This window comes from Muscardinus avellanarius (genome assembly GCF_963383645.1).
Source record: "Muscardinus avellanarius genome assembly, chromosome: 12".
In the NCBI taxonomy this organism is placed as follows: Eukaryota; Metazoa; Chordata; class Mammalia; order Rodentia; family Gliridae; genus Muscardinus; species Muscardinus avellanarius.
Genome location: NC_137798.1, coordinates 69,136,459 through 69,162,712, shown reverse-complemented (window position 1 = coordinate 69,162,712; position 26,254 = coordinate 69,136,459). Strand labels below are relative to the sequence as shown.

Genomic DNA, 26,254 nt, shown 5'->3' with positions numbered 1-26,254 from the left:
TCAGAGCTCCCCCTAGAAGTCTTCCTTCTTTAAGTGAATAAACAGAAAGCTTCAGTGACAGGTTTGCATTCTCTTTTGTATCTATATTTTGTTCCATCACCCCACAAGGGGTGGTATCAACCAACCACTCTGGGAATCTGTAGTACAGTGAATTAAAAGCCAGTATTTTCTAGGTAAAGAAAAACAATTTACTTCAAAAGTATGCTTAAAAAATTCATTCTTATAAGGAATGCTAAAATTTTTTTGTGTGTGGTACTGGAGATTGAACCCGGAGGTGGTCTACCTTCGAGCTATACCCCCAGCCAATTTTATTTTTTATTTGAAAACAGGGTCTCACTAGGTTGATGAGAACCTCACTATTTGCTGAGGCTATCCTGGAATCTGTGATCCTCCTATCTCTGCCTCCAAAATACAAAGATTATAGGTGTGTTTCACTATACCCAGCAGTAAAAAATAATATTTTGATAGTTGGGCTTAATTTTCCTGGTGGTCATTTAGAAACCAGGAAATGGTGGTGCATGCCTATAATTCCAGTACTTGGGGGTTTGAGACAGAACACAGGATTGAGGCCAGCCTCGACAACCTAGCAAGACCATTTTTCAAAACCCAAATAACAACAATAATGGCTGGGGGTGTATCTCAGAGGTAGACTGCCTCTGGGTTAAAAAACAACTTCAAGTCTGGTGTGGTGGTGGGTGCCTATAGTTCCAGCTGCTCAAGAGGCTGAACAGGAGGATGGCTTGAGTCCAGGAGTTTGAGGCCAGCCTTAGCCACACAGTGAGACTCTGTCTCAAAAATAAAGACTTGAGCAAGTCAAACATGTCCACATCCCATGTCTACCTTTTCCTGACTAATCATCTTCAACCATGATGTCTCTGTATGTCATATTTGCAATGCTGTACCACTGGGCTGCACACCCCGTCCTCAGGTTCACTTTTCTCAAGTTACATTTAAATGTCTCTCAGTTGCTACACTGGTTTCTAAATGACCACCAGGAAAATTAAGCCATCCATAGGAGGGTTTATTCTCTTTGGGTTATTTGCTTCCGTAACGTCTTGATGGGAACGTGAAAAGTCTCATTTTAGTAATATGAGCCTTGTCTGGCTCCGGCTGGCTGGATGAAATGCTTTAGATGGAAAATAATGGACAGGAGGGATATTCCTTTAAGAAAACACTTGATAGACTGGTGTGATGGCCTAGGCCTGTGATCCCAGTACTTGGGAGGCTGAGACCGGAGGATCTCTGCAGTTTAGCAAGAAAAGACCCTTTCTCAAAATAAAAAATTAAAAAAAAGGGCTGGATGTAGTTCCATGGCAGAGTACTCCTGGGTTCAATCCCCAGTGCTACAAAAAACTAAATGCTTTCATATTTAGCAAAGGTAGAAGGCAAAATGCAGTTCCATGCACACCTTTGCCTAAATAATAATGATTGAAATATTTAAAGGTTTATAGAAAATGCCCGGTATCCATTCACTCATCATTCATTCATTCATTCATTCATCTTTGCAGTGTTGGGGATTGAACCCAGGACTTTGCATATACTAGGCAAGTTCTTTCCCACTAGGCTATGCATCTAGGATACCTCAACCCCTTTATATGAAGTTGATCCCAGTATTATCATATCATTGGGTGCAGTCTTATTAATACCTTGTTATGGTTGAAGGATGCATACCGTGAAATCTGAAACTGAAAAGAAAATATTCCTTATTGCTTTTGATGGTTGCCTAAAGCTGTGTGCTCCTTACATTCTCAAATGGACTTTTGCAGGGATGAGGGGAAGTGCGTAGAAGGAATTCTGGAAATCTTTGACATGCTCCTGGCAACGACATCGAGGTTCCGCGAGCTCCGGCTCCAGCACAAGGAGTACCTCTGCGTCAAGGCCATGGTGCTTCTCAACTCCAGTGAGTACCGCAGCCGGCGCAGCCAGTGAGGGAGAGGCGCTGCTTCTAGAACTCGCATGGTGTTAAGTAGACGACCAGACTTCTGTTTTATTTAAGAAGGGTAATGGTTTCTTTTCTGATGTCTCTGCTTTATTTTTAAAGGGATTTAAATTGTAGTTAAGTTTTAGTAACTTGAGTATAAATTATTTATTGGGTGGACTACTGGAAGTCAATTTAAAAAGTAGCGCAGGCTGCCGGGTGTGGTGGCGCACGCTTGTAATCCCCGTGCTTGGGAGGCTGAGACAGGAGGATCGCACAGGTTCGAGGCCAGCCTCAGCTACTTAGTGAGGCTCTCAGCAACTTAGTGAGACCCTGTTTCCAAATAAAATATAAAATAGGTCTGGGAGTATAGCCCGGAGGTAGAAGCCCCCTGAGCTCCACCCTCAGTACCACCAAAAAAAAAAAAAAAAAAAAAAAAAAAAGAACTTTCAAGTATTTACCCTTTAGCCTTTTCTAAGGCTTAGACACTTGTATGAGGTTATCATGCATCTATATTTGATGTTTTGGGTTTTTACTTTTGCAAATTCATTTGTTTAATTACTAGAGACACGACACTAGCCTGCCCTCATATAACTCACAGTGTGTGTGGGAAGAGAGAAATCAACAGGCTGGTCGCCTCAGTAAAGCCTCAGTGTAAAATACTAAGAGGAGAGGAGGAGAGAGGCGGGAGGGGGCTAAAGGCAAGGAGGTTTGAAGGAGCTATAGCCCTGGAAAGCTGGGTGTTGTGGCACATGCTTGTAATCCCAGCATGCGGGAGGCTGAGACAGGAGGATGGCAGGTTCAAAGCCAGGTTCAGCAACTTAGTGAGGCTGTCAGTAACTTGGTGAGACCCTGTTTCCAAATAATAAAAAGGGCTAGGGGTGTAGCTTGGAGAGAGAATGCTCCTGAGTTCAATCCCCAGTAATACACACACACACACACACACACACACACACACACACACACTCACACACAGTGCAGCACTGGATGTTACAGGTGGCTGCTTTGCAAAGATACAGAGCAGCCACAGTAGAGGTTCACATGGGGTAGTGTGGTACAGAGAAGTACCTTATAGAAAGGTTACTCTCACGTCTGGGAGGAGCACTGACTGGAGGAGAGAGACGGAGGTAAGAGTGGCCTTAGAGACGGGAGACCTGAACCATCTTGTGTGGTGGGATCAGAGGGAAAGACCTGGTTGCAGAGGTGGAGCGTAGGGAGGGTGTCCGAGGTGTGCGGATGCTTCACCGTTATGGTTTCTCTCGTGACACCAATAACACCTGTTACTGTGAACATCCAAACAAAGAAAACCACACGAGGGAGAATCTAAAAGTCACTGGAGAGCTGGGCGCGGGGCTCGTAATCTCAGTTCATGGGAGGCCCTCAGAAATGTAGTGAGAACCTACTTTGAAATAACAATGGAAAGGGCTGGGGGTGTCGCTTGGAGGTAGAATGCCCCTGGGCTCAGTCCCCGGTGCAGTAAATAATTAAATATATCACGATCACCTGGCATGCTCCAGTTGAGGGCAGCCACCATAATGTCGGTGACCATACTCGGCAGTGCGCTCTCCTGTGGGATCTGTGGGCTGTTGGTTCCAGGACGCCCTGTGATGACCAAAATCCAAGGATGCTCATGTCCTTATTATAAAATAATGCAGTATTTGCACATTCCCTAGGTATATCCTCTCATATACCTTTTTCTGTGTGTGTGTGGTACGGGGTTCCTGGAAGCCCTTCTACCTCAGGGCTACACTCCCAGACCTATTTTATATTTTTATTTGGAAACAGTGTCTCTTAAGCCAGCATGGCTGGCGTTGAACCCGCGCGATCCTCCTGTCTCCGCCTCCCAAGTGCGGGGATTACAAGCGTGCGCCACCACGCCTGGCCCTCATATACCTTATTTTTTAGTTTTTAAAACATTTTTGTGTTACTGGGAGTGGAACCTGAGGCCTTTTACCTCCTGGCTATATCCCCAACCCTATTTTAGCCTCCCAGGTACTGGGAGCACTGGGATTACAGTGCGCCACCACGCCTGGCTCTCATATACTTTATCTTTTTTTTTTTTTTTGCAGGTTTGGGGATGGAACCCAGGGGCATTCGACCTCTGAGCTATACCCCCTGCCCTATTTTTTATTCTTTATTTTGAAACCGGGTCTCACTGAGTTGCAGAGGGCCTCATTAAGTAGCTGAGGCTGTCTGCAAACCACGATCCTCCGGTCTCAGCCTCCCGAATGCTGGGATTACAAATGTGCACCATCACGCCCGGCTCTCATATACTTTAACTTATTTCTAGATCACTTATCATTACTGAATACAATGTGAATACCAGTACATAGTTGTATTGTTCAGGGAAAAATGACAAAAGCATCTGTACATATTGAGTACAGGTGCAGTCTTATTCTCTAAATTTTTTGATACATGATTGATTAAATCAATGGATTTGGAACCACAGGATACAGAGGGCTGACTATGTATAAAGATGAGATAGAACCATGCATGGAGCCAAATACAGTGGTGCATATAATCCCAGTACTTGGAAGGCTGAGACAGGAAGACCACAGGCTCAAGGCCAGCCTCAGCGACTTAGCGAGATGCTCTTTTTTCTTTTCTTTTCTTCCCTTTTCCTCCTTTCGCTTCCTTTTTCCTTTCCTTCCCTTCCTTTCCCTTTTTTTCTTTTCCCTTTCTCTTCCTTTCCCTTCCTTTTCTTTCTCTTCTTTCCCCATCACTTTGCTTCCTTTCCTTTTTCCCTTCCCTTCTTTCCTTTTCCTTTCCTTTCCTTCCCCTTCCATTCCCTTTCTTTCCTTTCCTTCCCTTTCCCTTCCCCTGCCTTTTCCCTTCCTTTCTTTTCCCTCCGCTCCCCTCCCCTTCCCTTTCTTTCTTTCTTTTGTGGTACTGAGGAATGAATACAGGCACATTCTACCTTTGAGCTATACCCCCAGCCCTCTTTTGCTTTATTTTGTAATTTGCAAGGGTCTTGCTAAGTTGCTGAGGGCCTAGCAAAATTGCTGAGGATGACTGCCCACTTGCAATCCTCCTATCTCAGCCTCCTAAGTACTGGGTTTGGAGGTGTGCACCACCATGCCCAACTAGCCAGACCCTCTCTCAAAATAAAAACAAAAAGGACTGATCTAATACCAGTGGTAGAATACCCCCAGGTTCATTCCACAGTACCACGCACAAACACAAAAGCCTATACATGTTCTTATATATGATTGTGCATGAATAGTATCTGACATTACATTCAAAATGATGGGGCCTTGAAAGAGATTTTCTTTGGTCCTTGTTTTTGTTTGGCCCTTGACACTTGTACCCAACACCAAGTAACCAATCTTAACAGCTGGGTTGTAGACTTCACACCTTCTACCATCCTCTGATAATTGTTTAAAAAAGTATTTCACCTCTAATATCTACACAAACCAACTAATTTTTATTAAAAATTGGGACAGTATATACAAACGTGTGTGTGTGTGTGTGTGTGTGTGTGTGTGTGTGTGTGTGTGTGTGTGTGTTACCGGGGACTGAGCCAGGGGTGCAGAGCAATGAAGGAATGCCAAGGGCATGTGAAGGAGCAGAGACCCCGATGACAGCCCTCAGGTGCATCCTAGGCGGGTCTCCATCTGGTCTTACCTGCCTGACAGGACGCTCCCCTGCGCCCGACATACCCCACCTGGTTTATTGTTACTGCTCACCTTTTACAAAATCAAAAGAGGGCCCGGTTTACAGTGGTGATTAAGTTGATGTGCTATGGGGAACGTCCTGCCAGGACATTTGACCTTGACCGTGGGAGAACACTAACTTTTCCTGCTCTCCTTTCCATCCTGCTTACAGACGGTTCCCTCACAGCGAGCTCGCTGCCCCTTATGTCTTTGTTACAAAGTGAGGAGGAGGGTTTGCCTGAAAATTACATGCCCATCTCATCAGTGGAGGGCCATCAGAAAACGTATTGTAGGGTTTCTCTTACTTTTAAAAATAATTTAGAACTCTTTTCTGTGCCACAAAATGTTCCTTGGAGAGCAGTTTGCTTCTTGTTGCTGCTCGTCAGAGTAAAGAGCCTTCTGTTTGGCAAGGCTCCGCGTTGGCACCGGAGCCTCTGAGACATCATATTGTGTTGTTGTCAAAGTGAGCCGCAGCATCTGTGCAGATGAGGGCAATGGCTTCTTCCCAAGCAGCTGAGAAACCGCCACTGCCATTCCGAGGCGCGCATTGGCGGGCGGGGCTGGGGATGCAGTCACCACTGCTCCAGAGGACTCAGATTTGTTTACAGTAAATCAAAATGCAAAGTCTCCTTTGGAGAAAGTTTCTTTCTTGCTTGGTAGTCAGAACAGTTGTCAGTATGAATTTATTTGGTTTAGCATTGCTGTGAAGAAAATGGGATTCTGTTTCTATAGGAAAATTTCTCCTGTTGAGAGAGGTGAGTCTCTTCTTTGCTAGATTGTATGTATGTGATAGGTGAAGGGTACTGGGGATTGAACCCAGGGGCATTCTGCTTCTGAGCTATACTCCTGGCCCTATTTTTTTTTTTTTTTTGAAGCGGGGTCTCACTAAGTTGTGAAGGACCTCACTGCGTTGCTGAGGCTGGCCTTACACCTGTGATCCTCTTGTCTCAGCCTCTCGAGTATTAGAGTGACAGGCATGAGCCATCATGCAGGTTCTATGCCAGATTTTGAGGATTTTCAGGTACAGAATTTTTTTCCTTGGGTGTTATTTGTAGTATTTAAATTAAAAACAAAAAGTATGGATGGAAACTTATCTCCAAACCTTACCTTTAAAACCCTGGCAGAATATATAAAATAGATGACACAGGATAGTGATTCCCAAGAGAAGGGACACAAAGTGAGGCTTTGTTTTACTGCCTGGAGCCTGTTTCTAGGTTGGAACATAAAGAGGAGGATAATAGGGTTAATAGGCTTCTACAGAGAAACACATCAGTAAGATGAATGGGTAGACCTGGTGTGGCAGAACACAAATGTAATCCCAGAACTTGGAAGACTGAGACAGTAGAATTGCAGGTTTGAGACCAGCCTCAGCAATTTAGTGAGACCCTGTTTCAAAAAAAAAAAAAAAAAAAAAAAGGGCTGGGGATCTAGCTCAGAGTTTCAATCTGGGTTCAATCCCCAGTCCCTCCAACTCCCATACACACAGACAAAAATATGAATTTATTCATTTATGTTTTTATTTTTGCTGCTGAGTATTGAGCCCAAGGGCATTCTATCCCTGCTCTTTTTATTCTGAAACAGGGTCTTACTAATTTGCTGAGGCTCTCATTAAGTTGCTGAGGCTGGTTTGGGATCTGTGACCCTCCTGCCTCAGCCTCCCAAGTACTGAAGAGAGGGGATTTATTATGAAGACTTGCTCAAGTGATTCTCAAAGCTGAGAAGTCTTATAATATGGGATTTACCAGCTGTAGACCCAGGGAAGCTAATAGCCTGGCTCACTCTAGTCCAAAGGCCCAAGAACTGAATGAACTGGTGGTGTAACTCTGCCAAAGGTCTAAGAAACGAGGAGGCCACTGGCACAGGCTCCAAAGGGTCCAAAGGCTGGACAACATGGAGTTCTGATGTCCAAGGGCAGGAGAGATGGGTATCCCAGATCCAGGAGAGATAGGGGAGGAGGAACGAGGGAGAGAAAAAGAAAAATAATCTACTCTTTACTGTTATTTTTTTGTGTGTCTATACACAGTACTAATGATCAAGCTAAGAGGTGCTTTACCACTAAGCTGAACCCCCAGTCCTTTTTATTTGTTATTTTGAAATAGGGTTTCAGCTGGGCGTGGTAGCACACACTTGTAATCCCAGCATTTGGGAGGCTGAGACCAGAGGATCGCAGTTCGCGGACAGCCTCAGCTACTACTTCGTGAGGCTCTCTGCAACTTAGTGAGACCCTGTTTCAAAATAAAGAATAAAAAATAGGATAGGTGGTGTAGCTCGGAGGTCGAATGCCCCTGGGTTCCATCTCCAGGCCCGCCAAAAAAGAAAAAAAAAAAAAAAGAAATAGGGTTCACTAAGTTACCACATGTTGGCTTCAAACCTGTGATCCTCCTGCCTCAGCCTCCCAAGTATTGGGATTACGGATGTGTGCCACCATGCCTGCCTGGTAGTTATGTTTTAGATAACTGTGTATTTCTGGGTTGTGTATCTTTACTAATAATGGGTATAAAGTAGAGTGAAAAGGCGCTTTATCATACCACTAAATTTCAACTCAGTTCTTGGAATATGCCAATGACTTCAAACACTATTGTTAAAATGAACTAGATACAGTGGTTTTAGAACAGGGGATACACACCTAGATACTCAAGGCTCTGACCTTTGCTGGGCTTAAGTGGAAGAGACCACCTAAATTAGACCGTCTCCTCCTTTCTATGGTGGGGAGGGGGCATTCTAACTTGTTCTCAGCCAACCTTCCGCCATACATATGTAAGATGCAAGGACAGGGGTGGAAGGGACTGGAATTTCTGTGTGATATTCAGCCTTTGAGGTGTCTGTTGAAATGCAGACAACAGAAAATGTTGCCTTCAACAACCTGTTACAGCATTTGTTTTATAAAGTCAAAGGTGTTATGTGAGTGCTGTAGTTAACAGCATACACAAGTTAAGAGTAGAAGGTAAGGACCCTCCTTGTCACATAGAAACCTGAAGACTGCAGTAGCCCTTCCTTAGTATTTATTTATTTGTGGTACTGGGGTTCCTGGAAACCCTTCTACCTCCGGGCTACACTCCCAGACCTATTTTATATTTTTATTTGGAAGCAGGGTCTCTTAAGCCAGTGAAGGGCTGGCTTCGAACCTGCGCGATCCTCTTGTCTCCGCCTCCCAAGCGGGGGGATTACAAGCTTGTGCCACCACCACGCCCGGCTTACCCTTAGGGTATTTAGCCGGGCATGGTGATGCACACCTGTACTCCCCGTACTTGGGAGGCTGAGGCAGGAAGATTGCAGGTTCAAAGTCAGATCATACTAACTTAGCGAGACCCTATCTCAAAATAAAAAAATAAAAAGGTCTAGGGGTGTAGCTCAGAGGTAAAATGTCCCTGGGTTCAACCCCCAGAGCCCCCCCACACACACACAATGAAAAATATAAAACTTTTCACCAAATGAAAGAAGGTTAAAAGCAGGCAGTCTCATTTTATATAAGACCAATGTACACCAACCTCATACACCTTCCCAAGCCAGAAGTACCCCTCCCCCACGGGCAGTACTCTGGGATTTTAATTCAACATTCCACATGTTCTAATTTATTTGATTTCAGCCAAGGAAGCTTTTATCTTCATCCTTTGTGATAAATCTTGGGGTTTGTGATTCTCACAACACCGGCAGGTGGGCTATCTGGAGGAATACGCAGCTGTTCTCAGGCGATAAGGATGAAACAGGAGGATGTCCTTGATTTTATTTTACTTTCTTTGGTATGTGTGGGGCATTGTGCCAAAATCTTGCTATTTTTAAATTAAATTGTTTAGTTTTGTGAAAAGTAATTTAATTTTGTTCTCCGATGAGCCCTAACTGGTATCCCCGCCTCTGGGGCGGAGGGGTTGCTTTTGTGGTTTCCTATGTTTCTGACTGGCGGGGCTTCGCATCTTGTCCTTTCCTTGCCCAGGGCCCCTCAGCGGTTACACTGTAGACACCTGTTGGGCGAGTGAGAGGCTGTGGGAATGCCTAGAGAGTCAGGCAGCAAAAGTGGGTTTTCTCCAGCTCAGTGCCTCCGGGGTGGTTGTGTATTAGAGTTAGTCTTTCTGTTATACACATTTCCCCTACGTATTAAATGGCTATGGTGGATGCCTTGATAAGTCTGCAGCCCCTCTTCTCCTCTAACCACTTGGGGACATGGGACCTGAGGCTGCAGAGGCCCGAGGCTGGCTCATGATGGGTGCCTTAACAACCAGAACCTTTGCTGAGGAAAGCCTGGCTCACAAACCGCCCAGGGATATTTCTGGTTCTGTGCTTTTGGGTTCTGAGGTGTTGTTTTTATTTTTGGCAGAACTGGGGATTGAGCCCTGGGCCTCCTGCACGCCAGGTATGTGCTCTACCACTGAGCTATATCACCTGCCCCTCCACCCCTGCTTTTTGTGATATTGGAATTGAAGCCAGCAATATTTTATTATGGAGTTACACTTTCAGACTTTTTAATATTTTATTATTTCTTTTGGTAGTACTGGGAATGGAACCCTTCTACCTCCGGGCTACACTCCCAGACCTATTTTATATTTTTATTTGGAAACAGGGTCTCTTAAGCCAGAGAGGCTGGCTTTGAACCTGCGCGATTCTCCTGTCTCTGTCTCCCAAGCATGGGGATTACAAGCGTGCGCCACCACGCCCAGCATAATGTATTTTGAAACAAGGTTTTTCTAAGTTACTGCTCACTGGCCTTCGACTAGTGATCTTCCTGCCTCAGCCTCCCAAGTACTTGAGTTAAAGGTGTACACCACTGTATCTGGCTCCTGGCACTATTTTTATTTTAATAATAACTTTATCCAGGTGTGTAGCACACACCTGTAATCCCAGTACTTGGGAGGCTGAGACAGGAGGGTTTGCAGGTTTAAGGCCAGCCTCGCCAACTTAGCAAGACCCTGTTTTGATAAACAAACAGACAAACAAAAAGGGCTGGGGATGGATGTAGTTGGAGGTAGAATTCTGCTGGGTTCCACTCCAATACCAAATACCACCACCACCACCAACAACAACAACAACAGCTTTATTGTGACATAATTCACTTGCCATATAATTCACCCATTTAAAGCGTACAATTCCCAGAGTTTTGCAATCCATTCGTCTGTTGATGGAGACCTGGGTTGGTTCCATGTTTTGGCTATTACGAATTGTGCTGCTATGATAGGTATGCATATGTTGCTGTATTTCTCTGAATTCAACCCCTTTGGAAAGATACCCAGGAGTGGTAGAGCTGGATCATATGGTAGATCTATTCCCAGCTTTCTTAGGAATCTCCACTCAGATCTCCATAGTGGCTGAACTAGTTTGCATTCCCACCAACAGTGTAAAAGAGTTCTTCTTTCCCCACATCCTCGCCAGCATTTGTTGTTGTTTGATTTCTTTATGCTTGCCACTCTGACTGGGGTTAGATGGAATCTCAGTGTAGTTTTGATTTGCATCTCCCTGATGGCCAGTGATGAAGAGCATCTTTTCATGTATCTATTGGCCCTTTGTATCTCTTCTTTTGTGAAGTGTCTATTTAGTTCATTTGCCCATTTCTTGATTGGGTTGTTTGTTTTGCTAGTGTAGAGTCTTTTGAGCTCTTTGTATATTCTGGATATTAGCCCCCTATCAGAGTGGTGGCTGGTAAAGATCTTTTCTCATTCTGTAGGCTTCCTCTTTAGGTTATTGATAGTTTCCTTTGATGAGAAGAAACTTTTTAGTTTGATGCTATCCCACTTGTTAATTCTTAATTTCCTGAGCTTTGGAGGTTTTGTTGAGAAAGTTACTGCCTGTGCCAATATGTTGTAGTGTTGAGCCTATGCTCTCCTCTAATAACTCTGGGAATACAATGGAATTCTACTCAGCCATAAAGAAGAACAAAATAATACCATTTGCAAGAAGATGGAAAGTCCTGGAGAGCTTTATGTTAAGTGAGATCAGCCAAGCACAGAAGGAGAAGGTACATATATTCCCTCTAATATGCCCAAACTAGGGAACGTAGAGGATACCAGTGGTACTCCAGGTAATGGAGGGGAAATATCAGCAAAGCTTGAATGGAAAGATAGGGGAGGAGGAAGACTGAACTTGATTAATGAGGGTCTATATCCGAATATGTGTAAAATTATGAATATGGCATGGTTACCCTGGACAATCATTGGTGGGAGGGGGGAAGGGAAAACAGGGGCGGGGGGGAAGAGGGCACCAAGTATAGTTTAAATGTATACCACTTATATTCAATAAAAAATTAAAAAAATATTTAAAAAAGCGTACAATACAATGTTTTTAGTACGTTCACTATTGTGGTGCAGACATCACCACAATCAATTCTAAAACATTCTTAGCTTCCGAAAAGAACTCCCCAGTATTCCTCAGCCATCAACCCACATTCCCCACCCAACCCTCACCGCAAGGCAACCACGGATCTACTTTTGTGTCTGTGGGATTTGCCTATTCTTCATACAATTTTAAATAAATGGAATCAAAGAGTGTGGTCATTCATGGCTGGCTTCGCCGCTTAGCGTATCGCATTTTCCAGGCTCGCCCACGCTACAGCGTCTGTCCACATTGTTTTGCTAGCCCACGTTCTGTTGGCTCGTTCATCAGTTGCTGGGCGGCCGGCCCACTTCCACTCTTAGGTGTTTATGAGCGGTGCTGCTGTGAACATTCGGGGGCAGGTCAGTGATTACATTTCCAAATGCGGTCACCTTGGAATGAGCTGTGTATAGGTATACAGTGTTGGCTTCTAGAATCCAAGACGCAATGTTTCTTTATGGCAGTAGAACTCCACCGAGCACATGTGTGAGGTGGAAGACTGGATGGCAGTTAAAACACTTGTCTATGCACTGGGGTCAACGTGGGCACAGTGAGCTTCGAATATTTTTTTGTACCTTTTTTTTGTTGGTATGGTATTGGGGATTGAACTAAGGGGCATTTTACCTTTGGGCTACACTTCTAGCCCTCGTTTATTTTGATTTTGAAACGGGGTCTTGTGAGATTGTTGAGGGTCTCACTAAGTAGCTATGGCTGATCTTCAACCTGCAATCCTCCTGTCTCAGCCTCCCAGGTACTGGGGTTGTAGACATGTGCCACGATGCCTGGCTCTTCTCTGCATTTTTACTTAATAATTTTTGTGCATTTGTAATATATGCATTAACATTTACTTTTTATTTTATTTTTTGTGGTACTGGATATTAAACTCAGAGACATTCTACCCCTGAGCTACAACCTAATTTAAAAAAATTTTGTTTGTTTTGAAACAGCATCTCACTAGACCGTTGAGAGTCTCAATACATTGCTGAGGCTATCCTTGAACTTGTCATATCCCTGTCTCAGCCTACCAAGTGACAGGATTACAGGTGTGCGCCACCAGGCCCAGCTGCAGTAACATTTAAATTATCATGCTGTTACTGGCTAAAAAGTGCAAAAAAATTGAACCTATGTGAACTCAGCCTGATTCCCTCATATCTGAATGATGTTTCCTCCGTGCCAGGCCCTGCACTGGGCGAGGGGCTAGAATGACACATGGGGGGGGGGGTCTGTGCCCTCGCAGCGTGGCCCTGTGGGGTGGGAACCTGCAGAGCTTCTGGGGAGAACTCAAGCCAGACTTAGGGTGGAGTGGGAGGGAGGACCAGGGAAACTTCCAGAAGGAAGTTCATGACCAGGCTGAGATCTAATGGAGGGATGGATGGATATAAACAAGCAGGGGAAGGGAGGATGGAGAAGGGAGGAGAGAGTTCCCAAGCAGGAGGTTGAGCATGCTTAGTGCATCATATATTCTGCAAGTTGAAAGAGAGAGTCGAGGTGGGGTGGTGAGAACCGAGGGTGAAAAGAATGGGGAGACCTGGGCCCCTCACAGAGGCACCACGAGGCCGGGACTCTCCCCGGAGGGCTGGGAGCTCATTAAAGGGAGCCACGGGGGCCTTTATGCTTTTTGGGGTTGAAAGCAGAGTCTCATTTCCTCTGTACTGGGAGAGCAGGTCATGGCTGGGGCAGTGGGAGGTCTGTGGATGGAGGGGCTCAGAAGAGCCGCTGTGGAGACAGGTAAGTAGGTGGGTTAGTGGGTGAGAGGAGCAACTTCAAGACTATTATAAAAGGTGGGCTGTGTGTGTGTGTGTGTGTGTGTGTGTGTCTGTGTTACTGGGAATAGACCTTGAGGCATTCTACCTCTGAGCTTGAACAGAAAATAAAACAATAAAAACAAGAGCAAAAATGAACTCTGGGTGATGGGGCACCAGTCATCTTACATTTGCATTATAGGCAAATCTGCAGCTCCTTTGAGGAATTCACATATTTATTATTAATTCAGAATTGAAAGCCTGGGAGAGAAGCTCATGTTTCAGGGAACTGAGCAGTTGGGCTTGCAGGGGGTTACAGTATTTCAGATCAGAGTATCTCAGAGTCAGAGTAGAATTAAACACAAGGCAGGACCAGGGAAAGATCCCACCTGGAGGGACCTAAGATGACCTTTCTGTAAACTTTGCTCAATGAGGAACGGAGGCTGGAGGAGCTAGTCCAGGCTCAGAGAGCTGGAGGTGGTGGATGTAAAGTAGGCGAGACCTGTCTCCAATTTGGTGGTCTTTCTGGTTCAGCAGGGTGTCATACAAATGAGATGCTGAGGTCCTGGACGGAGGTGGCAGTCAGAGACACATGGTAAACACAAGGCGTGGGCTCTGGCCAGTGGTGCGTGCCTCTTAAGTTCCCTGTACACAAGGAGTCCTCCTAAGGCTCGAAATAGAATCTCCCCCCCCCCCTCTCCCCCCCCACTCCCTCTCTCCTCTCTCTTCTTTTTTTGGCCGTACTGGGGATGGAACTCAAGGGCATTTTAATTCCAAGCTACACCCCAGCCTTATTTTTTTATTCTTTATTTTGAAACAGGGTCTCACTAAGTCACAGAGGGCCTATGTAGCTGAGGCTGGCTGCCAACCTGCGATCTTCCTGTCTCAGCCTCCCAAGTACCGGAATTACAAGTGTGTGTCACCATGAAAGTGAGATGCCGTGTGATGGTTTGAGAAGGTACACCCACAGCCGGGCCATCGGATCCACCTCGTAGCTCAGGTGGGCTGGCTGTCGGGGAAGAGTCCCCGGCAGGGTGCTCTGAAGATCTCACGGGCTGTGCACAAGCCAGGACGGCTCAGATCAGCGCGGCGTCCTTCTCAAGAATGTGGGCCTGCTTGCTGGCTGAGCACAGGGCTGCGGTTTCCTTTTTCTCAGAGCAGTGACTTGGGGCTTCCCTCTCTGTCCAGGCATGTACCCTTTGGCTGCAGCGAGCCAGGAGGTGGAGAGCAGCCGGAAGCTGACTCACCTGCTCAACGCCGTGACAGATGCTCTGGTCTGGGTGATCGCCAGGAGCGGCCTCTCCTCGCAGCAGCAGTCTATCCGCCTGGCCAACCTCCTGATGTTGCTGTCTCACGTCAGGCACGTCAGGTACCGACCCGCTGGCTGCTCCCGGGCATGGGCGTGGGCTCGGGCACGCTCAGAGCCCTGGGAAAAGTGCTTGCGAGTGTGAGATGGATAAGGCAAAATGGTCATCCTTAAGTGAAAATGGACCCCTAAAAGGGAACGAGGGGGAGGCTTTGCCAGTTCACACACCCGTAACTGAAGGTTGGCACAGTGAACGTTGAATGAATGTCACGTGGTGTCTTATGGGGTCTCCCGGGCATTGGGTGGTGGCCAATCTGTTATTTACTCGAGCTTGTTTATGGAGTCCTAAAGGGGGCAGCTCCTCCCCTAAAATGAGCTGACACCCCTCCTTAGCCACCCAGGGTTGAGGCTCCAAGTCATTTTTGTGAAGGGGCTAAGGAAGTGCGGGCCTCCCAGGCCCCCCAAGAATGGAGATTTGGAGAAGAGCCTGAAGCTTCCCTAACTGTGTTCTTTCTCCTGACAGCATGAGGATATTAAGGGTGCGACCTCGTCAGGCATGGGGTGCACAGTTGTAGTCTCAGTACTTGGGAGGCCGAGACAGGAGGATTGCAGGTTTGATACCAGCCTCAGCAACTTAGTGAGACTTAGCAACCTAGTGGGACCCTGTTTCAAAACAAAGTAACAGGGGGGCGATGAGGGTGTATCTGAGGTAAACCTCCCCGGGTCCAATCCCCAATGCCCCTCTCTCCACACACACAAAAGGAGACCTAAGAGAACTTGGCAACAGGTTTAGGTAGGCAGGGCTGTGATGGGAATCCACTGATCAGGAAAAGTAAATCAGGTGTGCTGAGGTAAGGGCAGTGCTGCCATGGCTTTGGCAGCGCAATGACACCCAGTGCCCGGGGCCATCCAGGAGGGTAACCCTGGCCGGGGGCCGATGAGGCTGGAAGGCCATGTTCCCCTTAGGATGAAGGTCCAAGGGCTCTGTGCACCTCAAGAACTTTATCAAGGGGGAGAAATAAAGACTGCTGCCCACGTATCATCTTTGTTGTTTTTTTGAGATAGACTCTTACTAAGTTGCTGAGGCTGTCCTCGAACCCGTGATCCTCCTGCCTCAGTCTCTCAAGTACTGGGATTATAGATGTGCACCTCTGCACCAGACTCCCGTTTTCTTGTACGTGATCATTCAACTCATGGCCATTTGCAGAACAGACGCAGTCAATTCTTAGTATTTCTGAATTCCATATTGTGAGTTTACCTGCTTGCTAAAATATATTTGTAAGCCCAAATTAGCATTTGTGGCACCTCTGAGGTCATGCCCAGAGTGGCACAAATTTTGAGTTGCTCAATATACGTGCTCCCAGTTGAAGTTGCTCTGCCCTCCCACTTCAGCTCTTGCACACTTGTAAACAATTGTTTGTTTATTTATTTGGAGGTACTGGGGATGGAACCCAGGGGTTTTCTACCTCTGGGATACACTCCCAGACCTATTATATATATATATATATATATATATATATATATATTTTTTTTTTTATTAGAAACAGGGTCTCACCAAGATGCCGAGAGCCTCACTAAGTAGCTGAGGCTGGCTTCGAACCTGTGCGATCCTCCTGTCTCAGCCTCCCAAGCGCGGGGATTACAAGCGTGCGCCACCACACCCAGCTATAATTGTTGCTTAAATTACTGTTTTCTCTTGTGCTGAAAATTGAACTCAGGGTATGTTTTACCACTGAGCTGCTGCCCCAGCTCCCACACCCTTTCAACTTTTGAGTCAGGGTTTAATTTTCTTAGGCTAGCCTCAAACTTGTGATCCTCCTACCTCAGCCTTCTTAGTAATAGCTGGGGTATAGGTGTACACAACCATACCTGGCTCCATTCTATTTAGAGTCATGGTTTCACATTTTTGTGTTTTTCTTGTGGGTGGTTTCATTTTAAAACGGCCCCTTGAGGTAGTGTTGGAGTGTGCTTTGGGTTCCTAGGTACAAGAAAGCTGTGATGTGCCTTTCAGAGAAAATATATATCTTAGATGTTTTGTTCAGGCATTTAGTGGTGTTGGTTTTGAGTTCAGGGTTAATGAATCTACAATATATGCAAAATTAGTCATCTTTATACAGAAACATGTTTAAAAAAGGTTGCATGTTGGTCAGCTGATGAAAATGTTGGGCAGAGGTTCATAGGAAGCTGTGTATACACCCTTGGGGCCATGACTCAGTGTTCGCTAGTTCAGTGTGTACAGTGACTTTATGGAACACACCCGCCATAAGTAATGAGAGCCGAAGGTACGTCTATGCGGCAGGTGCTGGGCCAGGCCATCGTGCGGGGCACAGAAGTCAAGACGATGTTGTCTTTGCCTGTGAATATAGATGATAGAGGGGGCTGGATGCATGCTCTGTAGAGCAGTGGGCTGGGAGGAATGCAGAGGCACGTGTGTGTGTGTGTGTGTGTGTGTGTGTGTGTGTGTGTGTGTGTGTGTGCGCGCGCGTGCATGTGCATGCCTGCACCTATGTATGTGGTAGACTGGCTCTGCAGACTGGGGGAGATTTCAGCATTCCTGCTGCTGCCTCGAGAAAATCAATTTCAGCACCTTTTTGTCCCCATAGTAACAAGGGCATGGAACACCTGCTCAGCATGAAGTGTAAAAATGTGGTCCCAGTGTATGACCTGCTTTTGGAGATGCTGAATGCCCACACACTTCGTGGGCACAAGTCCTCAGTCCCGGGGCCCGAGTGCGGCTCAGCAGAGGACGGGAAGAGCAAAGAGGGCTTCCAGAACCCACAGCTGCAGTGATGCCCAGCCTGGAGGTGAAGAGCCCACAGAGGAAGTCGGGTGGGAGCATGAACTCCAGCAGGCCGTGGCCTGGCTCCGTCGTTTTCCGGCCGAGTGCCCCGTGTTTGGTTACATGGCAGCCTCCGTCACGCGCCGTCCTTCCCAGGAGTCGGGGTAAGAAAGCCAGCGCTTTTCCTTGTACCAGGAGCACATCCGAATGCACAGCCCAGTCTCGCATGGCTGTAGAGGACTCAGTGCAGTTCCTTTTGTGCTTTCCATCTCCGCCCACCCTTTTGGAAAACTTTTTAAAGGTTCTGGAATGAATAGTGGAAATCCAACAGGGGAGTTGCAAATTAGAAAGGGTGGAGGGAATGCGACGTGTTTGTAAGTGGACCAAGCCTTACTGTGCGCCCATGCTGCCTTCGCAATTGCCCTGCATCTGTGCTCCTCCGCGGCCCCTTGTAGGGTTGGAAACCACGACAATCGATTGATTAGCTTCACTCACCCATCTCACAGGCCTGTGACGGCTGCGGCCACGTTTTGATGTTAGTCTGTCAAAGACCAGGGCTCAGTGGTCAGGCTGGGATGCAGCCACGTTCTTCCTCTCTACCTTGTTGCTGTCTTTGCACAGGAGCCGTTCTTGGTTCTTGATTTGCGTAGAGCCTAATTATGTGGTGTGTGTGTGTGTATGTGTGTGTGAGTTCTTTCACAGAGGGTTGTAGGAGATTTAAACCTCTCTGTCCCTGGAGTTGAGCCTTCTTAAAACTATTGTTTCAATGAGTGCTATAGAGAGACCCCACGTTTGCAGGAATGGGGTGTGGAGCCCTCAGCGCTTCCCCGGGGTGCCGTGAATGCAGTTTCCGTCCTGCACATCAGAGGCAGCCGCCATGCCAGCCACCCAGGGACAGTGCAGACACAGCCAGCTGTGGATGTGCAGGGTGTGACTACACACCAGTACATCAGCCTCAGGGCCACGCTGTGTAGACCTGATAAGCACACCATTTGCACAAGGAGACATGGTTTATAAACTCTTCTTAAAAAGAATATTTAGGGGTAACTATAGCAAAGAATTCTTTTATCAGAATATTTATATGGTGGGCTGGGTAAAATAGAAACTTAGTAAAAGTGTAATATATATAGGAAATGAAGATTAAAGCACTTTTTTTTCCCTGGTGGTACTGGGGTTCCTGAAAGCCTTTCTGCCGCCGGGCTACACTCCCAGACCTATTTTTTGTACTTTTTTATTTGGAAACAGGGTCTCTTAAGCCAGCGCGGCTGGCTTTGAACCTGCGCCGATCCTCCTGTCTCCGCCTCCCAAGCGCGGGGATTACAAGCGTGCGTCACCATGCCTGGCTAAAGCACCTTTAAAATGAGAATTTTAACTTTTTAACACTAGGGATTGAACCTGGGGCAGTTTACCTTTGAACTACATTCCCAGCTTCATTTTATTTTCTTGTTTTTGAAACAGGGTTTTACTAAGTCACTGAGGGTCTCGCTAAGTTGCTGAGACTGGCCTCAAACTTGTGATCCTCCTGTCTCAGCTTCCCAGGTACTAGGATTACAGGCATGCAACACCATATCCCTCTTAACTCACTTTTTAAAAACTGGAAATTTCAGCTGGCCATGGTGGCGCATGCTTGTAATCCACGTGCTTGGGAGTCTGAGACAGGAGGATTGCTCAGGTTCGAAGACAGCCTCAGCTGGCTTATGCCCTGTTTCCAAATAAATTACAAAAGAGGTTTTGGAGTGTAGCTCAGAAGTAGAAAGCCCCTGGGTTCCATCCCCAGTACCACCAAAAAAAAAAAAAAAAAAAAAAAAAAAAAAAAAAAAAAATTCAGTCAAATCTTGAGGATGCAAATGTATAAAATGTATAACAGTTATACTTTCAAAGTGAGTAGTTAAATTATCCTGTTGTTTTTACAGTCCTGTTTAAAAATTTCCCCTTGAAATATAGTATTAAATCCATTTTCTTTTTGAAAATAGGCTTCCTTGGGCTAGCACATCATGTATTTACTAAGTCATCAGGACAATGAAGTTATAAAAGTTGATTTCTGCTAGTGAGAACTTGGGTAATTTATAATTATGATATTGGTGCAATCTCACTAATAGTTGAACTTGATTTTGTCTTGGAAGCCCTTGAACACCAGACACACTTTATGCTGGTAATCTGAGTCAGTTTAAAATGATTCTTAGAGACTCAACTGTTATAGCCTTAGAGAGATTCAATACAGAAAACATAAACTTGATTTCATAGGAAACAGAATAAATGTCATCCAGAAGGTCAGCTTGCTTTCTGGCCAGCCTAGAATCTCAAGAAGTGGGAGGCAAAGAAGGCAGCCTTGAACAATTATTTGCCAGTGATATCCTATTAACTATATTTTAAAAAGAGACTACCCAGCAAGAAAAATAAAATAAACCGTAAAATGAGTTCCAAGCCACTGCCTAATTAGCATGTGGCACAGGGAATCTTTTAGGTTGAATTTTGATACTGAAGGGAGGTAGCAGATGGGACTGAGCTGGCCGGGCACACGGTGGCACCCAGGCCTGTGCGTCCTAGGCGAGCGCCTCTGCCCTGTGCTGCTCATCTGGTGGCCGTTCGTGATTGTCCATGAATGCTTCTGCCTGCCTCTCAGGCTGCTTGTAATACTTCTGGCTTTTCCTCTCGGCTCAGGTCTTGCCTGGGTGCACTGGGGATACTGCATAGTCCAACCTGAGGGCCTTTTTTGGGGAGGAGATAGCATGCTTGGTGCTCTTAGGGCATTTATTGTTTTGCATCTCCTGGGGCCTTCCCCTCTTTTCTGGTGAAATGTTTTGCATATATCTGCCCATCTGGTCCAAATATATCCTCTAAGGATGAATGTGTCAGGCTGCTCTTTTCATGTGCTAGAAGAATCCTTGATGTCCACTTTAAAGGCTAGTCGTTTCTATTTAATTCCTAAGTGCTGTCGTTGTGATGTCTTCTTGGGAGGCATCATTCCTCCCACACAGTCCACGCTCCTCCAGAGCTATTCAGGAGTTCTCGGTAGCTGAGTGCGGATTTCAGTGTTTTCAGGTTTAGTTTTTAAAAGGAATTAACCAGGGTGAATAGGATCTGACAGCTGTAAACAGGAATAAGGTTACTGCACCAACCAGAAGGACACTGCATTCACTGTGCAGTGGAACGTGCGCCTCGGCTCCGCCTTACGCTGGCACCGCTGCATTCCTCTCCTCCATCGTCATCTGTCGGCGCTCATTTATTAAGAGGAACATACGTGAAGGAAATGAGGGAGATTTAGGCTTATCTCCAGAAACACGAGTAGAGTCATAGAGACACATCTGAATAAGCTGACTGCAATGGGATATCCTCAACACATAGAATTCACTGGGAGTGAACTTGTCCCTTAAAGAGGGTTAAACCTAGGAGAGCCACACACTAATTGTGTGTGTGTGTATATCACTGGGAATTGAAACGGGGGGTGGGGTGGGGTGCGTTCTACCTCTGAGCTACATCTCCAGACATATATATATTTAAATATTGCAACAGTCTTGCTTAAATTGTTGAGGCTGGCCTTGGACCTACGATGCTTTCATCTCAGCCTCCCAAATACTGGGATTACAGGAGTGCATCACGGCGCCTGGCTCACGTGGTGATTTTTCAGTGAGTTTTGTTTTAACTAAAGCTTCCTGTTTTCACTGTCTCTGTCTGTCCTTAGGCCTATCACACACGAGGACTAACTACAATGGATTAAACCCCAAAATAATCCTAATGAGATTTTTCTTGAAAAATTGATATGGGACCATAAGATTGAGCTGTCAGCCAAATAACAACTTTGGGGAGTCTTAACTATTCTAAGAACAAAACAAGCCAGCATGGTGGCACACATCTGTCATCCCAGCACTTGGCAGGCTGAGACAAGAGGATCACAGGTTCGAGGCTATTCTCAGGAAGTTAGCGAGACCCTGTTCCTAAATAAAATAGGGCCAGGGATGTAGCTTGGAGATAGAATGTCCTTATACCAAACCAACAAAACCCAAGAAAAACAGTGCCAAATCAAGCTGAGTGGTTGGGGACGTGGCTCAGTAGTACAGTACTTGCCTAACATGGCACAAGGCCCCCAAACACTTTAAGTCGCGGATTCGCTTTATTGAGTGTACTCCGCATGGCTACTGTGGCTCACCAGGGGCCTCTTCTGCCACCCCAGGTCCTACAGTCCACAACCCCTGTAGACACAGTAACAGCTTGCAAACCTCTGACACAGAAGTTCAAGTCCATCTTTCTACCTGTGTAAATCAAGGCCCAGAGGGGAAATTGACCTGCTCCAGGTCATAAAACTACTTGTGGCCACGGCCTGAGTGGAGCCAAGTCTTCTGCTCGCGGGGCCAGCATTACTCCCACTGCAGGATTCTGCTTAAGACAGATGCTTAGATTATGGTTGCCTGTGTGGTACCTTCAGCTCATCCTGCCTTTGCAGTTTCAGTGGGGCCTGCATGAGCCTTTACACAACAGCAATGTCAGGCAGGAAAAGTAAGATGAATGAGGCTCTTCCCTTCCTCCCTGCTGGCTCACAGGTGAGTGGGGACTGCTGCCGCCTCCTGTTACTGCTCTCCCCAAACACATCAGAGCCAAGCGCGTCCTTGGAAATGTACCAGGTAAAAGTCTCATATCTTCCGTGCAGAGTCTGGTATAGCATAGTATGAAAACACGCACCATTTATTCTTTATAGCTCTTAATTTGGCTCCACTGGCAGCTTTAAGATTAGTGCATTGTCTCCGTGATGCACGATCTTCTTTATCGCCACAATTTTTTTGCTCTGAAGGAGTCAAGGGTCTTTATTTTTTAAAATTTGAAGGATCCTACTCACTCGTAGGGCCAGCCACTGTTATTTGATGGTGGGTTTCCACTATGGGAAGAGAAAAAGCTTGATGATGTTGGCTCAGAACAGTCCCTTATAACTGTACCACTGATGTTATTTGTTTTTCTGTGTTGGGTGTCTAAATATGAGTATTGGTCCTATAACTATTATTCCATGGTCCTATGTACTTTAGATCTTGTTGGTTTGCTATAATTTATCATTTATTACAGATTATACCTTGTACCATTAGGCTGATATGTTGACTACTATCCACAGGCTTTCAAATGTGGGTCTTGTAAGAAATGAATGTTTGGTGGTGTGTGAAAGCAGACACTGGGACATGCTTTCCATTCCTCTGGGTAATATTTATCTTTACTGTGTCCTTTTGATGTCTATGGAACTATTGCAGAGAAAAGTTTATTGTGAAATAAAGTGTTTTTCCTAATGTCGGCTTTAAAAATGTATTTGTTGGAAATTGAGTGTAAGGACTTAACAGTAACTGGGCTAGTATGTACATCTGAAAATGACTTTTGAGTTTATAGAGCCCTTTGGAAATCTGATGAAAACTAATGGATGCTCTAAGAAAAGAACCATAAACGACCTGGTGGTACATACTTTTGTAATCCTGGTACTTGGGAGGATGAGACAGGAGGATCAGAGGTTAGAGATAAGCCTCAGTAACTTAGGCCCTCTGCAACTTAATGAGACCTTCTTTCTAAATAAAATAGGGCTCGGGGTATAGCTCAGAGGTAGAACGCCCCTGGGTTCAATCTCCAGCACCACATATACACACAAAAAGAAATGGACCATAAACAGAAATGCTTGCATACCACCTCAGATCTGAGTCTTCTTAAACAGGAGCAATTTAATCTTTAGTCATCAAATCAGTGATTTATAAATGCAGGTGGTATGCGTATGAGTAAAACGTTGCCCACAAAATATCAAAGTTCTGGTGTGCAGGGCCATCTACCATTTGGGTATGTTTTCTGTAATTACTTGTTCTGAATTATACCCTTCAGAGATGAGAAGAAAACTCATTCATATATAAGTTATCTTCATGCCAGTAGTTATTTGCAAAATTTCCTTGCAAGTGGGAAAGGAAAGATGAAAATATCCTACAATGTAAAACCAGATTTTTTTTTTTTTTTTTGTGTGTATCATATGGGAGATTGAACCTAGGGGCATTCTATCTCTGAGCTATATTTCAACCTTTTTTAAAAAAAATAAATTTGAAACAGAGTTCCACTAGGTTGTTGAGGTCTTGGTAAGTGGCTGAGGCTGGTCTATGAATCTGCAATCCTCCTGTCTCAGCCTCTAAGTACAGGGATACAGGCAAGTGCTACCACACCTAGTTTAAGATCCTGGCTCAGATTACCTCACACAGGTGCTTTGGGAATCCACTGGGTTTGGTTGAAGGAAGGCAGCAGCATCTTTCCTGTGGGTGGGGGTGAGTAAATGCAAGACTCAAAAGTCTATCTTGAGGAAGTGCCCACCTTTGGGAGGCTGAGACAAGAGGGTTGCAGGTTTAAGGCCAGCCTCAGCAACTTAGACGCTGTTTAAAAAAAAAAAAAGCCAGGTGTGGTGGCATACTCCTGTAATTCCAGTATTTAGAACCTACAATCCTCCTGGCTTAGCCTCCTAAGTCAGACTCAGGGTTAGGCTGTATCCCAGAGGTAGAAGGCCCCTGGGTTCCATACCCAGTACTAAAAAAAAAAAAAAACAACCAAAAAACTTACCCCTGTGTCCTCCCTTGGAATGGAAGAGGAGAGAGAGAAAGATCCTACTGCCCTTTGCCTCAGGTGACAGTAGAGATGAGCTAAGTGTAAGAGTTCTAACATTTTCATTTAAACCTCTCTCTGACATGATGGTAACCTATGGGAAAGATAAATTATTTTGAAGAGTTAAAATACTTGAAAGTTATGTGAAAAAAACCACTTTAACTTTAAACACTGAAGATCTTCTTCCAGCAGTCCCTCGACAGGAAGTTGCTGGTTAACTGCATGGGCCTGTGGGTATTCAAGCGCAGGGGCCCCAGCTCCAGAGCCTGGGCTTTCTATTCTGTCGGCTTCGGTGGCCTCTGCTGAGGTCTGTGCTGCGCAGAGCAGGGGAGGAGACGCGTCGTCAGCGGTGCCTCGGAGTGCGGGAGTTGCCGGTGTGCAGCTGGGTGGGTCCCAGTGGAGGCGGGGAGCTGCTGAGGTTTTTTACCTTCTTTCTTCAGGGGGAGCAACAGCTCCAGCTGTATGGGAAGCGGGAGGCTTTGCCTGTAACATCTGTTAGACACCTGCTTACGTGCCACAGGCTGAGTGTTCTTCATCCCAAACCCTATCTGCTCCGAAATCCAAAACTTTTTTTGAGCACCGATATGACGCTACAACTGGAAAAATCTATTCTGTGGACCTTTGTTTCATGCACAAAATTATTAAAACTATTGCATGATTTTGTTTAGATTTGGGTCCCGTCCCTTAGCTATCTCATGCATATGTGACATTCTAAATCCAAAATACTTTTAGTTGCAAGCATTCTGGGTAAGGGATTCTCCACCTGTAATTTATTCCAGAAGGAGCTGGGGATGCCAAAAATGTGGGTGAAGTGTCCTTCACATCCACTCTCCCTGCAGTGTCTCCTGTCAGCTCCCTCTCGGCACGTAGGCTCACGCCGAGTCATTTACAAATACACAAGGGTCTTCTCTCCACAGGCTGAGGTTTCTACATCTCATCAACAGCCCTAGAGTTAGCATAAAGTTGAATAAGTAGAATATAAAATTTAGATCGAAAAGCCCCCATAATAGTTTTTTAAATGATTTGCGTTCTATAGGAAACTGAATGTGCCACTGACTTGCTTTGTGATATAATCCAGCACAACAATTTGGCTAATTTTGTTTTTTAATGAGAAACATCTGAGTTGTACACACCACAAACAGCTTCAAGTTTCTGTACCAACTCACTGTGGCCAAACAGTCCCACCGAACCTGAAGCATCTCTTGAAACATTGAAAAGTCTTACAAAATTAACTTACAAAAACATCTATCAAATCTGTAGTTTGGCATTTACTGTACATTAGTCAAAAGCTTGAGAAAAAATCTGATTTTTTAAAAAAATCAAAGTTTACATTCTTCGTACAGATTTCAGCATTGTTAAAAAATATGCCTGAATAACCACATCCATGCAATAATAACATTTCTTAAAAAATTTAAAGCAATATAAAAAGGGCAGACCTGGGTACTGAACCGAACATTTTGGTTTGTAACTGGTAGCTCAAAATTGCTAGCTGATTGACTGGAGGAAAAGTGATTCTAAACACTGAACATGTGATTGTTTCAATCCATCAGCTCAGGGTGCTTAGGAGGGCCAGGACCACTTCGAAGGTGGAATACGCTTGTTTCTCTAAGATATTTATTATGTGATGAACACACCACTGCTCAGAGACCACGTTTATGATGTTATGATAACGCTGTTTTACAAATACATGAGGATTCACAAAGTGCGAGGCTCTTGGGGAAGCTGCCCTTTCTGCAAACAATCAACCAGCTTTGCCAGAATGCCCCAGGCGCTGGCTCCCTGTCCCTGGGAGGAGCTTCATCCGAAAGCCTGAGCCCATTCTGGACCAGCGCAGAGGGAGATGTCCGCTGCAGGTCCCTGGACCTTGCCAATACTAAGAGTCACTCATAGGTCTGGGGCCACAGGCTGGGCACCCATAGCAAAGAGGCTGGTGGTGTGGTGCTGGACTCACCCAGCCCT

At 45.5% G+C, this 26,254-nt stretch overlaps 1 protein-coding gene across 2 annotated transcripts in view; it reads left to right on the top strand.

The window, feature by feature from the left end:
• Positions 1-17,706, top strand: part of ESR2 (estrogen receptor 2) — a gene marked incomplete at both ends in the record, with an annotated part of 48,795 nt that extends 31,089 nt beyond the window's left edge. The window contains 3 exons of one of the 2 annotated variants that reach the window (XM_080706862.1): positions 1,767-1,900; positions 14,799-14,979; positions 17,520-17,706. In XM_080706862.1, the coding sequence (XP_080562988.1) occupies positions 1,767-1,900; positions 14,799-14,979; positions 17,520-17,706 (502 nt within the window). The remainder of the gene's footprint in view (positions 1-1,766; positions 1,901-14,798; positions 14,980-17,519) is intronic. The other variant, XM_080706863.1, reaches the window with a different exon arrangement.
• Positions 17,707-26,254: the final 8,548 nt, after the last annotated feature.